This window comes from Pyrus communis, chromosome 6 (genome assembly GCF_041283825.1).
Source record: "Pyrus communis isolate YQ-2024b chromosome 6, ASM4128382v1, whole genome shotgun sequence".
NCBI lineage: Eukaryota > Viridiplantae > Streptophyta > Magnoliopsida > Rosales > Rosaceae > Pyrus > Pyrus communis.
The window spans coordinates 4420592-4436503 of NC_142570.1; the positions used below are offsets into that span (position 1 = coordinate 4420592).

General features: G+C 35.2%; 2 protein-coding genes across 2 annotated transcripts; one reads left to right on the top strand and one right to left on the bottom strand.

Moving 5' to 3' along the window:
- The first annotated feature begins 779 nt into the window (after positions 1-779).
- On the top strand, positions 780-3455 carry LOC137711092 (kinetochore protein SPC25 homolog). Its single transcript, XM_068450295.2, has 8 exons — positions 780-1054; positions 1266-1331; positions 1550-1696; positions 1921-2019; positions 2097-2186; positions 2291-2413; positions 2575-2801; positions 2975-3455. The coding sequence occupies exons 1-8, from the start codon at positions 886-888 to the stop codon at positions 2984-2986; spliced, it is 933 nt and encodes a 310-aa protein (XP_068306396.2). The 5' UTR covers positions 780-885; the 3' UTR covers positions 2987-3455.
- A 410-nt stretch (positions 3456-3865) lies between these two features.
- Positions 3866-7556, bottom strand: LOC137711093 (short-chain dehydrogenase TIC 32 B, chloroplastic). The gene is made up of 7 exons (XM_068450296.2): positions 7302-7556; positions 6046-6277; positions 5834-5913; positions 4785-4938; positions 4615-4693; positions 4440-4527; positions 3866-4339 (listed from the first exon to the last, which is right to left on the bottom strand). Exons 1-7 carry the CDS (start codon positions 7429-7431, stop codon positions 4110-4112), a joined length of 993 nt encoding a protein of 330 aa, XP_068306397.1. The 5' UTR covers positions 7432-7556; the 3' UTR covers positions 3866-4109.
- Between the last annotated feature and the right edge of the window lie 8356 nt (positions 7557-15912).

Below are 15912 nucleotides of genomic sequence, written 5' to 3' on the forward strand. Positions count from 1 at the left end.
CTTCAAGGATTAAATTGAATATATAATCTAGCACCAGGTTTTTTTTTTTAAATTTTAATTTTTTACAAGGACTAATGTTCACAAACCACAACTTTTAATTACCCAAGAAAATGATGAATTTGAATGATACATGGTTGTTTAGGTATAAGATAAACTAACATGTTTATTTATTTGGAATGCAAGTAGTCATGAATGACAATAATACATTAATTTCAACAATCCTCCGTGGTTATCTCATACTTGCTTGTTTACGTATGACATACATAATCTTAATGTGAGGAAAACTTACTATTTCAATATTTATTCCATGTTAGTAAACTCATGATATATAAAAAATTTAGGAATGTGACATTCAATATCGGTATTTTTTCTTGATTGTTCATGTATTACAACAATTTTTACGTGCCGTGCGGTAAAATACTGTTAGAGGGACCAAATTTAACTCTCGTTGGAGATTGCTTTATCTAAAACACACTTATGGTTATAAGCGATTTTACTGAAAGTGTTTCTATTATTAACGCAATCAAATTTTTTATAAAAATCCTAGTGTTTTTCCTTTCGTGAAGAAGCATCCACCACCTGCTTTTCCAGAAAACGCTTTGGCAATTTCAGAGGCATTTCCAAACAAAACCTTAGTTTGATCAGTTCAACAACCACAACCCAAATCCCAAAACCCAAATCGGGTTTATCCATGAGGCCCATATATTTGTCCGGCCCATATGCCTGCAACCAAATCCAATACGGCCCATATGTCTGCAACCAAATCCAATGCGCTCACCGAAAAAAAAAAAAAATAAATAAAAATTGGCGGGCGCAAAAATTTCATTTTTTCAAAAAATAGTCCGACGCTCCCTCTTTCCTCACACGCTCCTCAGTCCTTAGCAAATGGACGGCAAACCAGAGGAGTCCGTACGGACGAAGATGGAGTCGCTACGGATGGCCTGCGAGAGTGAGATTCCTATCCACCAGCAGGATTTGGATGCCTTCACGGCGTCGTTTCGGGATTCCCTGGCTTCCGTCCGCGCTACCGCACAAGAAACCCTCCAGTCCCAAGGTCCAGCTTCTCATTTAACTCTTTAATATACTCGATTTGTCAAAAAGCACTTCAATTTAGGGTTTATATTTGTGTTTTTGTTGTCATTCGTGCATAAATTAGGGTTCTTGAGCAGAGTTAGGATGTGTGGTTGGTGCGAAATTAGGGTTTCGGATTTAAATTTTTGTACATCTCATTTGGCTGAAGTTTGTTTTCTTTTGAATAAGTGCAGGTAAATTAGGAGAGGCTAAAGCTAAATTGAGGGAAGCTGAGGATGATTTGTTTAAAGCCCTAGCAGGTATATTTCTGCATTTTGTATTTATAATTTTAATGGAAATTAGAAATTACTGGGGAAAATTTGTAGTTAAAATTGCAAAGAAATTACACAAATTTTGTGAAAGCTAATCAATTTAGTTGCTGCTTTTGCTATGATTAGCTGTAATCTTTTTTCTTTTAAGATATTTTGTTTCTTCAAATTAATCTGTGTTAGTTTATATTTCTTATTATTCTTTGTAGTGAAGACCCGTAAAGAGGCCAAGCGAATGGCATTGATGGAGGCCATTGAAGCTAGGAAAGCTAGAATTGGAGTACTTAAGAGAACAGTGCAAGATCAAAGGGCTAAGAGGGATGAATATGCTGCAATCCTTTCTCAGCAATCTTTCGGTAATTTCCTCTTATTATTTCAGTTATTGGATTATTGCTGGTTTTTGGTTATAGCTTTCTATCATTTTTATAGTTATTAATAGTTAAACTTTTTCTCTTTGTTTGATTGCATTCTGGCTTTGTTAAAGGAGGGAGACTCGGTATTTCAAGGGACATCAATATATAATTGTGATTCCAAATTTTGTTACTTTTCTTAAATTTTAGTAACGTTCAAACTTTGGCAGAATCTGAAGAAAATTGTATCCCAGACAGAAAGGATGAAATAAAAGAGGCCATCTCGTGGTATAATAGGGTTCTTGGTTTCTACATTGAAGGCGGATATGGTAATTTAAGTTATTTGATTGTGCAATATTTCTCATATACTGTTTATGGGGAATGACATACATCCGTCTGTGACTAGGTGTAAAATTCACATTAAAAAACATTAGTTTGAAGAATCCAGATCAGGAATTCTGTTTCACTGTTCGCCATGCATATGATACTTACACCTGTAAGTATTGTCCCTCTTATTTGTAGGTTATAGTTTAATCTTGAATGTACATCTTATATTGTCTATCTCCAACTTTCTAATTTTGCATTTCTTTTAATGTTTAGTGTTAGATTGTGATCCGTACTTGAACGAGACCAAAGAGATGATTCGCGAATTGAACAGAACCAATGAGTTATTTAAATTTGCCAGAGATATGAGAGTGAAGTTTCAAGATGCTGCAGCTCAAGGTAGGCCTTCTCTCTTGTATTTCCCTAAAATCTTCTGTGCTGGAAGGGGAACATCCTCAAATAATGGCCCCGTATATTATTCTAAAAGCTGTTTTAGTTCCTGACTCTACTGCACTTATTGATATACGGTATTGATTTTTGTGTCCATTATGGCTCAACAGGATTACCAGCTGTTCTTCCTCAAGATTCTTCCACAGTTTCTGGGTCTGCTCCAGTTTTGTCTGTCTCAACTGAGAGAAGTGAATCTCCGGCCAAGATTTATGACCACCAAGTTCAATACGGAGAAGAAAATAGACATTTCAAGAAACCAAACCATGGGAAGGGGAGTAGAGCAGCAATTCTATCTCCTGCCTCTGCATTATCTATTCGTCGGTCTCCTCGTTTAAGGGTATTTCCTTATTTTGGTTTATAGGTTTCATTTTCTTTTCTAAGTTTCTGCTTGCTATTTATTTTCATTGCTCGCAGTTCTTTAATGCTTTGCAATAATCTTTGTTTCCTTTTTGGAAAATATAACTGGTGATGTAGAATTCCTTTGATAACATCTATTGAAAACCATGGCAGGTCAAGAAATGAAGATGGGAGGAGACACTTGACAACGTTGAATGTTTATAATTCACAACCCAAGATGCTTAATGATGTTGATGTTTGACTTGTCAGCCAGGAAACTTGATTTCTGTGTGTAGTAGACAGAAAGAAAGAGCTTCATTGTTAAGAGTTGCAGCCCAACTTGACAGCACCACCTTGTTGCTGGGTTTGTTTCACTCGTGTACTCAGCGTCTTCCTTGAACGGAACAGCTAATCCGTAATGAATATGTAAGCCTTGTAATCCACAACCTTCTTTGCTAGTGAACGTGTGTGTTTCACTTGTATTTTCATCGTATCCTAGATTTCGGTGTATTATCATTTCATGAATTGTGTTTTTACTGTGTAGTAGATGGCATGGGTTATGAGAATGTATCTTTGTTTCCCTTCTTCACAATTTGTTCGGTTGTAGTTTCACTTTCACCTTCCCATGACACACAGGATGTCTTCTGGTATCTCATTTTTGTTGGTTTTGATCATGCAGTTTACGGTAAATTATGATATAACTACTCTGATATTACTGATATTTTTTATCCAATTGCCAGAATTTTTTGGTTTTTGGCAACCGTGGCTTGAACCTTGTCCCTGCCTTGACATTAGGGATATGTCCAGGTGACGAGCAAGAATTATATACGCTAGTGGGATGTATGATTTTGGTTATGGATTTCTCAAGTTCATATTGTTCGATGTGTAAGTCCTTGATTTAAATATTTGACTGTATATACTGCCACAGATATACATCATTATGCTCTGAATTTATCTATCATGTTTTCGGAGAATACAAGCAGGCAAAATTGCATCTAGAAGTCGAATTTCAGATTTTGTTATGTAAATATCGATTTTCTTGTATGAAAACAGTGACAACATAGGGTATGTAAGTTCTTTCAGTTATTAATTACCTTGGAATTTATACATTCTTTTCTCTATTTGGGTGGTGGGAGGAATTTATCAGTGTCACGGTCGCACCACCAAGTGATGATTCTTTGGTTCCGGAGTCTGATCATTATGTAGTCTCCATATACTAAGCCTCTCTAACTACCTTTTGCTTATATAAATCCCCTTATATACATGGCTGAATGGCAGAGGTATGGAATACACATTTTTCTCGTTGTTCTTAAGCTGTTGGTTGAGAAAGTCGTCTATGGATTAGCAGACGAGTCTGCTTCCACAACTTACGAGCTTCAGATTCATCGTTTGCTAGTTTCGAGCAGGTGCTTTCGTTGCAGTCTGCAAAGTATCTCCCACTCACTCCTTCCAGCTCCGGGCTTAAAGCAACATAGCACGTTGTTGAAGCACCCTGAGATGTCGATTTTAGTAACTTGGACGCGATGAAGAACACAGAATCTGCATGTAAACAAAAAGGTTCCGAGAAGTTAGATTTCGTTCTGCAAAACTGTATGATGTCATTCACATGTAAGCTTAGATCAAAGGAATGAATCCATGCCTGTGATAAAGCCCTTATGAGCTCGCATAATTCCCGTCTTCACAATTCCCGGATGTATGGCATTGATCGTTACTCTTGCATTTCTTGCCTGTAACGTTTAAGAAACGTCCTGGTTAGAGATTGTTATATATAACCGGCGCATTACAAAAAAAAATCTTCGAAAAATGGTAGCTACCTTCAGCTGTCTTGCCAGTTCCTTGGCATGCAATATGTTAGCCAATTTGGATTGAGCATATGCTTTTGTACCATTATAACTGCATGAACAAACACGATTAGTGCTTGTACGGATATTACTAATCACGCCTTAGTAATGGTTAATTAGGATTAAGTGTGTGATTAATTTACTTGTTAGGGTTGAGCAATTGGTTGAAGGAGAAGTCATCTCTCTTAACCCAGCTGTGGATCACAGAAGAAACGTTGATTATTCTCCCTCGGATGCCGGTCTGAGCTGCTGTTTCCACCATTTTTTCCAGCAGCTTTTCTGTCAAAAAATGGTGTCCTGCCAAAGAAAAGGACTGAATGGTCATGCGCTTTCCCAAATGGGCTGTTTTTTTTTTGTCACGGGCAAGAATGAAAAGGGGTTCTTGTAGAGAATCCAAAAACGTGCCTTGTGGTCCATTTCACACATACTCTAGGCCACATGAGCATGCCCAAGTTTTCTTGGCATCTTTTGGAAGGGAGCAAAAGGTTGGTGTTATCTACACCCTCTTTTTATCTCACACATTGTTTTAAATTTATGACTGTCAGATTGAATAAATTGAAGAAGGTCAAAATATAGAAATTAACAAAATGTGTGTGAGAAGTAAAAATGGATGTGTGGATAGAACCACTCAAAACAAAATTTGTACTCCAGCAATTGAGGCCATTGCTTGCATGTGAATACCTCATTCATGTCCCAAACTACGGTTTTTTTGGGTAGTTCACAGTCATTGTCCGTGTGATATTACTGATTCATATGTTTTAATATGAGTAAACGATGTATGTTTTTTTCCTTACAAATGCAGACTAATATCATTAGAATGTAGTATTAGTGGCAACTAAATGACATAATTAGTTGTCCGTGAACTTATAATATATAATATTAATAAATGAATACGCGTGTTATGGAAGAGGATCCCCTCCTGAGCTCAGGATGGGGATCCTCCTAACCAATTCATCCGGACCGTTCAAATTTAATCTAACGGCTCCAAACAAGGGGACCCTCTAAAAGTTATAATAATTGCAACCATTGGATTAAATTTGACTGTCCGGATGGGTTGGTCAGGAGGATCCCCATCCCGAGCTCAGGAGAGGATCCTTTTCCGCGTGTTATAACAAGAAAAAATTTGTAACACTAGGTGGTTGTGTGATGGTCTAACATAAAAAAATTTCATGGGTAGTGAAATAGAAGTTACCCAAGTAATTTGTAGCAAATGTCATCTCAATTTTGTCTTCAGAATATTCCAAAGCCTGAGAAAACATCCCACCATTGTTTCTGCAAATTGTGCAGATTTCATACATTAGAGCCAACCAAAAACACAAACACACATATATTCATACATATATATGCATATATGTATGTATGTATGTGTGTGTGTGTGTGTGTGTGTAAATGAAAAAAACTTACATGAGGATGTTGAGGGGAAGTCTTAGAGCTAAGAACTCAGAACAAAATCGATCAACAGAAGCAAGTGAGCTCAGGTCAATCTCCAAGATTATAACCTCAGCCTCTGGACTCTCCCTTTGAATCCCCTCCTTCACTTCCGCTGCCTTCGATAAATCTCTGGCCGGAATCACGACCCTAACTCCTCTCTTTGCCACCACTCTTGCCGTTTCAGCTCCGATCCCTGATGTTGCTCCTGTAATTCCCAGGTAATAGAGTAATTAATTAATTAATTAGGGTAAATAGTGCATGATTAAATGGTCCAGAAAGCAGTTGTGATATAGAGAGCAACTCTGAACCAATGGGAGAATACTATTCAAAAGAGACAAAAACCATATCTTGCTAGGGCCAAAAAGAACCACTTGCAAGAAATTAATATACAACTTAAATTCCTTGCATGGAATATATGTATTCATTAAAATAGTAATTAAAATATTCTAGCGTATCAAAATTTGGTGGGATTGGACAGGAATTTAGGTATGTTTTTATATTTTTCAGGATTATTGTGATGACCTTTATGTTTCCATCCAAGAAAGCATGGATTGAAGAGTTCTTCTGTAAACGGTCCCTTCATTTTTCATATCATTATGAAGCGAAACAAATGAGATCGGGGAGAAGAAGAATTGTTTAGAGAGAGATATAAAGGGTTAAAAAAAATGAATAAGTCTTTGAATTATGTTACTGAAAATTAACAAAAACATTATAAAAAAAAAATTAAAAAAAAAGAAAATACGACACATATCCAAATTAATGGAGCAAAATAAGGTGAGAGAGATAATAGAAATATGGTTAGAAATATGTATATGTATACATATATTCATGAGACTGAAAAACTAAGAGAATGCTATCGATAACAGTAAAAACCTTTTTTCATGTAACTGCAGTAAAGGCCACTGAAAAACCAGAGAGAGAGAGAGAGAGAGAGAGAGAGAGAGATTGAAAGAGAGCCTGAAAAATCTGAAATCAACCATACACTATATATATATATATATATTCATGTGTTCCAATGTTTTTCTGATCAGAAATCTCTTCGACCTTTGTTTAGTGAAAATTATCAACAAGGGATACATATAGAACATATTTGGAAAAATTGCATCCAAATTACCATGCAATTGTAAAGGATAATGAGATGCATGTGTGTGCATATTTGTAATTTGCTCATATTACTATCTATAATTCTCTTGGGTTTTATAAGAGATGGTTGGTTCTGATAAACTAACCAGTGATTATGGCAGTGAGTTGAGAAGGGACTGAGGAAGAACAATCCCGAGTGACTTGCTCAGCAGTTGATTTTGAGCCATAACCACTTGGCCCTGCAATTCCTGCCAAGTACCTTAGTGTCTCCTTCATGGGGCTCCCAAAAACAAAGAATCCTAGCTAGAAACTGCAATTCTGCAAGAAAGTGCTACTTTTGGTGGAAAATCACATAAATTTATAGTGCATATATACAGAAGACAAGTATTTTTAGGGCACCGATTGGACCACCCTAGTTAGGGTGGTCTCAACCAATAAACACAATTTGTAGAATTTTCTGATACCAGTCAAATGAAAATGATTGGTTGAGGTGGGCTATGTGTTTTTGAGCATTTACAACTTTAGGGTTTAGAGGAAAAACCCTATTCAGAAAAAAAATTCACCCATTACTTTTTGTCTTTGTTTAATCTAATTATTACTGTCTGTGCCCCTCATTGAGTGGCTTCCATTTGTATATATTTTGTGATGGATAGGATGTGAGTTTGTCATTTCCAGTGGCATGACTTTCAATTTCAAGTGCATTTTATTGCTTACCATTATGTAAAATTAATCATCATCCATCCCAATTCACAAAAAGAAAAAGTATCAATATTGTAGTATATTCTCAAGTAAAATGGTGGTTGAATGTTGCCCGCACCTTTATTATCTTCTGAACTTGGATCTGCTTGGTTTGGATAGCCACGAGTAAACTTTGCGTATTAGATAATATCTTCTTATCCAATCATCTCAGAGAAATTACTGTCCTCTGATGCCGGCCAAAGCTAAAGGAAAGTAATAATAATGATGTTGTGCTTAGTTATTAGGCGTTTGATTGCTTGTTTAAGTGTAAATTAAGATTAATCAACCATGCATGTTAACTTCAGAAGTCTAATCTTACTGTGCATGAGAAACATGACAGCATTTGGCATATACCCATGTCACTGATACATCATCTATAATATTGCTGCCGTGGAATGGCTGATTAGGTTAGGTTTTTTTGTTTATTTATCACATTTAGCAATATCTCAGATAGTGATGTGGCCTCACTTGTTAGCGATGATTTTGATGTGGTCTCTCTTGGTGGCAATGACTCTGTGTATGCTTCGATACAGGTTTTTTTCTTTTCTTTTTTCAAACTTCGGTTTCTATCCTATATGCTGCCCATGCATACATAGTACTCAAACTACATCCACCAAATTGAAAATTTTAGAAAGAAAAAAAAAGGTGTAGATTAGAAAGCCCTACACACGTGCACACGTAGGAAATGATCTTGTAGATGATAATTACACTACATGCAATCGTTGATAATTTGAATTTTATGAGACAACAGAGAATTTACCATTTAAATGTGGACTTTTGCATATATTGGCCATAGATATGTATAAGTGGCATAGACAAAAATGCTTTGTTTGCGTGCGATATGTCCTCTCCACGTCTCTACTTTAGTCCTTTTTGTCCCCATAGCCATTTCATTTTTCCAAACTTTTGTGTTGAGAAATAATCATGATAGACGGTGTTGGATCTTTGATGGACTAAAAGAGAGCAATGAGGTTGACTCCTCAGCAATGGAGTGTGAACTGGCTATTGCACAAGGGTCCCATTGTGTTTCCAAACTTGCATACACCTCTCATGACAGGCCACACACGAAGATGCACTTCTTTCTCACTCACTTTCTCTATTTACATCCAATGCTTCGTATACTTTTACAATAAAACTACTCGGACACACAAAATCGACACACTTATCAACACAATGTTCGGTAAATTTGAGCTCTATCATTATAGGTAAGATTCACTTATATTAGAAACTATGTTAACAAATATGTTAATTTTGTGTTTACGAATAAATCACTTACACTGCGTTAATTTTGTATTTACGAATAAATCACTTGCACTTTATGTCCAAAATTTCTTACCCTAACTTTATTTGCTTCATATTCATGACATGGTATGCTAAAAAGTGTAAACACTAAAGTCCATATATTGGACTGAAAAAGCCATTTGTTTGGGTACATATGCGCATATATACATGCACGCTTGCAGCTTGTAGGATACAAAAGGTAAAGAAGGATGAGAGAATGTGAATGGCTTTAACTTGTTTTCGAATTCGAACTATTTTTGCATGTAGTTTTGTCGTGCGCGTGACCTATGAGAACAATGCTTTTTTTGGAGAAATTTATACTTCTATTTCTATACCATGTTATATATATCTATTTCTATACCATGTTATATATATCTTGCAGGAGATGAATCATCTTCTACTCTCTTCATTTAGAAGACAATCTTATAATATCTTATTAAGATAAATATTATATTGTTGTCGCTGATAAAATCAAGCATTTTTACTAAAGTTACTTGATTAATTAAGCGTCCATATCTACAGTCTAACGACAAATCCAACCACCATAGTTCATTTTTAGGGTTTATCTTAATGCTAAACCAACCCCAAATCTAAACCACAAACTCAATATATGTTAGTTTCACTCGATAAATCCATGTTTAAAACTAGACTAATTCAAAATCATGATAAACTCGTTTTATTAAAACATAAATATCAAATTTTGACTAATTTTTGTTGATCACTAAACTTCCATCTTCTAATTCAATATTATAAGTTTGTAGGGTAATGTAGAATAAATGGCCGAATGGATTAAAGAGGGAATGAACTGATGAAAGACAAAGAGACAGTGGGAATTTGCAGATTTGGGGTCCGAGTTTCGAATTGAAGCCATGATACCTTTTTGGAAAAGGGAACAATATCGTGGTTCCAATTGCTGTGATATATGATGGATTTTAACCATTTGAGGCCGTTTAGGCTTCCAAAACAACATTTTAATTTCTGAAATAATAAGCAGACCTTTCGATTTCCGTCCGATTAATGTTGTTTTAATTATCAAAGTCCTTTGAGTTGTTCCTACCGTTGTAACCTTTTATTTATGTCATAGGATGCTTCAATTGTAATTATTCAAGAATTAATCAAATACAAACCCTTTAGGTTTTCTCTCAGAACCTAATGGACTCCAGATCTAATTCTTCAAGAGCTTACATTGGTAACCCTTTTGTTTACTTAGTGTTGCGTCATAGGGTCTTGTTTTATGATTTTAAATGACTCTAATCAATTAGTTGAAAATTGGGGCTTATTCTTTTCCCGATTCTTACTTATGCTAAGCACAAAATTAGTATATATAAATATCTTTTATTCAAAAAAGCACAAAATTATGAAATAAACAAAGGAGAAAAATACAACTTGATATATTATTTTCTTTCTAATTTTGGAGGTGGATACGTACCTACTTAATGTGATTCATGTGATAGATTAATTAAGAAAAGGTGGTACACTTTATACGTTAAAAAACATAGATTTAGTAGATCAAAATCTATTAAAATAAGACTATTAGTTCAATAACTTAATTCCTAATCATCTTTTGATATTGTTGGTCAACTTAGTTACTATTCCAAATAAATGGCCAACAACTCCACCAAACTAATATTGGTCAAGAAGTCTATGAGAGGTTAGAACACAATCTCCACCTAACCTAAAGAAAATGATGTTATTTTTTCAACAACCCGTAATTCACTTAAGAATGTGGTCACATTTTCTCATTGATAATTTGATAGGGAAGAAAATTGAAATGAGTCCAAAGGAACCAAAGGCCCCAAGTGTTAAAAAGATGTCTCCTCCCTCCACAAAAATTCATACCTGAATTGATGCGTTCTGTATATCTTTAAATTCCCATTGCCGACAAACCCTAATTTTTTTCCTCATATCAATCATATCAACCAACCCTTTTTGCCATCCATGAAGATTAAGGAAAAAGGTTTAATCTTGATGACTGCCACTCACAAGCCAACCATTGGATAACTAATTAAGGGACCGTCACAAGTGAGTAGTTTTCAGTGTGTTCATAACATGATCACACAACGTTATTATTTCAAGTTATAACACCTAAATTCGTATTTTTATAAATATATTCTGAATGTGGAACAAATAAACTATATTATGAGAAATTTTATTTGAACCTATGTAACATCTTTTTACACCTAGCTTAAATTTAAATTGTTAATTGTCTATTTTGTCCTATTGCATAATTAATATTAAGTACAAAATGAAATTAATAATAAAACTCAAATTTATCAATAAACCCATTAAAACCCTACCATCACTTCTTGTTTATCCTACGTTCATTCTGACTAAAACCCTAATAGGTCTTGTAGAGAAAAACAAGTTTTTTTTATTGATGGATGGTGATTTTGAAGTTTTGAATCCTCCAACTAAGGTATGACTCAATTTATGAATATTTTGTTCGTTTGATTTGAATTTTTTTTTAAGTTTAGAAGATGAGTATTTGGGTTTCAATTTTTTTCATCAATCCCGAATGGTTTGTTAAACTTTTTGCAATTGGAAAATTCTATAGGAAAAACTTCTTACCAATGTTCTTAGATTATAAACTTCCTTGCTTGTTGATAAGTATAAGAGGATGAATTGTTTGATTTTGTTACTTATGCATATCAATAGAAAGAAAAAAAAAGGCAAATGTCTGGGTTTGATAGCAGGAAAAAAAAAAAAAAAGTAGTCATGAAAATGCTTGTTGGAAGAAGGGGGGGGGGGCAAAGACGCCTCTTTTTAAAAAAAAAATAAAAAATCAATTACAGATGTTATTTATAAATGGAATGAGTGTAAAGATAACTTAGCATTTTGAAATGGGTTTGAAAGGGTAGTTTAGGTAATAAATTTGAGTTTAAAGAGAGATTAATTCTTTAATAAAAAATAATATGGGTGAAGAGAATAAATTTGGTGTAGAAAGATGTTAAATGAGTTTAAATAAAATTTCTCATATATTATCCATCTTTGTTAAAACACGTAAAATCATACATTATCTAACTTTTGTGTTTTCCGATACCATAAAAGTTTCTCACTAATTTATCCTCACAAGAAGAGTCAATCACGGGAGAAATTGTATTATAAGCTAGATTATTAATTATGATCTCTCACCTATGCTAAAAAGCTAATTTACTAATTAATTACTATATATTCCTAATTTTTTTCCTTGGCTGGGTCAATCTATGCAAGATTTGGAGAAAAGGGAGTTTTTTTTTTTTTTGAAAACCGGAGAAAAGGGGGTTTGTCTTCATCTTCCATATATATGTGAACCTTATCGGACCAAAACGACGTGGGATTATTTTAAAATGGAAGCCTAGAACCAGCTAGTTAGTGTGAGGGTTTGATTGAAGACATGGACATACCTCCTTCCCACCAACATTAATTAAAAAATTAACTAAACGCATACATTAATTTGTGATTAGCACTGGTGGATCACTTGAACTAGTTGTTAATACTAGCCAGGGGTGGTGGGAAATGAGAGATTTTTTAATGTGCTGGGAACACGGTCTGATATACCGAGTGTTATAATACAATTGTTTTGAGTGTATTTCAAGTTTTTTTTTTTATCGAGTTTTTTCAAGTTTTCAACCGATCGCATTATTACACTTGGTGTACCAAGTCGTGTTTATGACACACTGAAAAATTTCTCGTAGGAAAGGAGACATGAAACAGACCAATCAAAATCCAAAGACAAGCATAATACATGTGTTTGCCATTCTTGGTGAGTGGATTATCCTATGTAGAACTTGGTTGGAGCAAATTCCAGACATATTTTCTGCAGGGAAATGATGATACTAATTGATCCATGGAGTTTAAAAATACTTTTGAGCTTGATCTTGTAGATGGCTCTTCGATAAACATCAATTAAAGTGAAACCAATCGTTATCTTGAAGAGTGTTCAAATACACATCAATATACATTATATAATTTAATACGACACAGACAATCTTGAAACTCATCATGTAATTCGAATAATTCATTTTCTTCAAATTCTCTTCCTAAAAACATTAGTGCAAAAAAAAATTGGAAATTAATTATGCTGTGAGAATGGACATTTGCTTAGGTAACTCCTCATCTTTTTTATTTCATTGATTTTTTTGTGCGTGATTTTTTACAAGGGGTTTGAGAAAATTGAGGATTTAGCGTATGAAACCACATTATCAAGGAGAATTTAAAAAAGCGTTGTGTGCCGTGGTAATAACTTTTAAAGAAAAATTAGGTTCCCATCCTTATTTTTCCTACTCCATTGATTAAAACTTTATTCATTTTCAATTTTTGATTAAAGTCCCTAGATTTTAATAAACATCATTAATTATTTCAATAATAAAATATTTTTTATTTCTAAATATATTCATTTAATATTAGAAACGTTACATTTGTTATATTTATATCCATGGCTAAATTTTTTATCATATATTTTTATTTTTAGTTTGTATCCATTTTTAATTTGCAACTTTTATTGTGACATCCCACATCGTCCAGGGGAGTGATCCTTAAATGTATATTCTCATCGCTACCTAGCACGAGGCCTTTTGGGAGCTCACTGGCTTCGGGTTCCGTAGGAACTCCGAAGTTAAGCGAGAAGAGGCTTAGAGCAATCCCATGATGGGTGACCCACTGGGAAGTTGCTCGTGAGTTCCCAAAAACAAAACCGTGAGGGAATGGTAAGCCCAAAGCGGACAATATCATGCTACGGTGGTGGAGTCAGGCGGGGGAAGTGATCCTATGGGGAGTGATCTTTATATGTATATTCTCATCTCTACTTAGCACGAGGCCTTTTGGGAGCTCACTGGCTTCGAGTTCTGTAGGAACTCCGAAGTTAAGCGAGAAGGGGGCTAGAGCAATCTCATGATGGGTGATCCATTGGGAAGTTACTCGTGTTTTCCAAACAAAACCGTAAGGGAATGGTAAGCCCAAAGCGGACAATATCGTTCTACGGTGGTAGAGCAGGCCCGGGAAGTGATCCGCCCCAGGGGGGGATGTGACAATTGGTATCAGAGCCTAACCTTGGTCGTGGTGTGCCGACTAGGACGTCGGGCCCCTAAGGGGGTGGATTGTAAGATCCCACATCACCCAGGGGTGTGATCCTTAAATATATATTCTCATCCCTACCTAGCACGAGACCTTTTGGGAGCTTACTGGCTTCGGGTTCCGTAAGAACTCCGAAGTTAAGCGAGAATGGGGCTAGAGCAATCCTATGATGAGTGACCCACTGGGAAGTTGCTCGTGAGTTCCCAAAAACAAAACTGTGAGGGAATGCTAAGCCCAAAGCGGACAATATCGTGCTACGGTGGTGGAGCGGGCCTGGGAAGTAATCCGCCCCGGGCCGGAATGTGACTTTTTTATTTTTAATTTTTAAATTTGTACCAATTTTCTTTTTAGTTTTAATTTGTACCTTTATATTAATTCCTTTTTGTGCCCATTTTTTAAAAAAACTCTTATTTATATTTGTACCCATATTTTTTAATTTATTTGTACCCATTTTTAATTTTGCTAAATATACCCAAGCTAATTATATGTATTTATTTTATGTTTTAAAATATATCAATAGTTAATTTTTAAAATATGTTAATATTTATGTGGGTACATTATTTTTTTTTTGCTATAATTTTTGTGAAGAACAATATTACTCTAAAATTGATTTTTAAGTATTTATTATATTTAAAAATATTATTTGAATTTGTTTAAATTTCATAATGTGACATCCCACATCGCCTAGGGGAGTGATCCTTATATGTATATTCTCATCCCTACCTAGCACGAGGCCTTTTGGGAGCTCACTGGCTTCGGGTTCTGTGGGAACTCCGAAGTTAAGCGAGAAGGGGGTTAGAGCAATCCCATGATGGGTGACCCACTGGGAAGTTGCTCGTGAGTTCCCAAAAACAAAACCGTGAGGGCGTGGTTGGGGCCCAAAGCGGACAATATCGTGCTACGGTGGTGGAGCGGGGCGGGGAAGTGATCTGTCCCGGGGCGGGATGTGACACATAATTTGTGGGACATTAAACGTATAAATGCATGAGTTAAATCTCTTAGACCATCTCCAATGGTTGGGCTAAAAGTCAAATTTTTTAGCCCGAAAAAATTAGTTTTTAGCCCAAAAACAGCTTTTCTACTCCAACCATTCTACCCTAAAATTTTAGCCCGGGATTATTAAAGAATGAATTTAGGCTATTTTTTTTGTTAAATTATTTTTTTTTAAAATAAATATGTAGACTATCATAAATTAATTTTATGAACATTTTAATCTAAAAAAATTTAAATTCCGATAAATATTGGGTAGAGTCCACCCCGATTTCTGGGCTAAATTTCGGGGGGAATTTGACATTGGTTTAGCATTTAGCTCAAAATTTCCCCTTGGGTTGGAGTACGTTTGGAGGGAAATTTTGGGGGGTAATTTGGCTTTTAGCCCACCATTGGAGTTCGTCTTAAATGAGGTTAAGGACCTCGATCAATATATTTAAGCAAATAAGGTTCCAGTCTAACAATTAGGTTGATTATGAACCAAAATCAAAATGACCCTAATTTTAATAATAACTGGTGGATAGATTAGGTGATCAGAGATTTCCTCTTAAATTAAAAATCTTATGTTTCCCGAATCATGACAAGTGGCCTACAAGAAAAAAAGGTGAGGTCCTGGTTCGAGACTTTGTAAGATGTGAATCAACTTGATCCTGACCACAAGTAGTGGAATTCCTAACTAGCCTCTTCCATACACGA

Excerpts from the sequence above, each read along its gene's own strand:
- LOC137711092 (XM_068450295.2), top strand. The coding sequence starts at position 886 with ATGGACGGCAAACCAGAGGAGTCCGTACGGACGAAGATGGAGTCGCTA. Across the intron at positions 1,055-1,265 it reads AGAAACCCTCCAGTCCCAAG|GTAAATTAGGAGAGGCTAAA; the intron begins GTCCAGCTTCTC and ends GAATAAGTGCAG. Across the intron at positions 1,332-1,549 it reads TTTGTTTAAAGCCCTAGCAG|TGAAGACCCGTAAAGAGGCC; the intron begins GTATATTTCTGC and ends TATTCTTTGTAG.
- LOC137711093 (XM_068450296.2), bottom strand. The coding sequence starts at position 7,431 with ATGAAGGAGACACTAAGGTACTTGGCAGGAATTGCAGGGCCAAGTGGT. Across the intron at positions 6,278-7,301 it reads ACTCACTGCCATAATCACTG|GAGCAACATCAGGGATCGGA; the intron begins GTTAGTTTATCA and ends TGGGAATTACAG. Across the intron at positions 4,694-4,784 it reads CAATTGCTCAACCCTAACAA|TTATAATGGTACAAAAGCAT; the intron begins GTAAATTAATCA and ends TTGTTCATGCAG.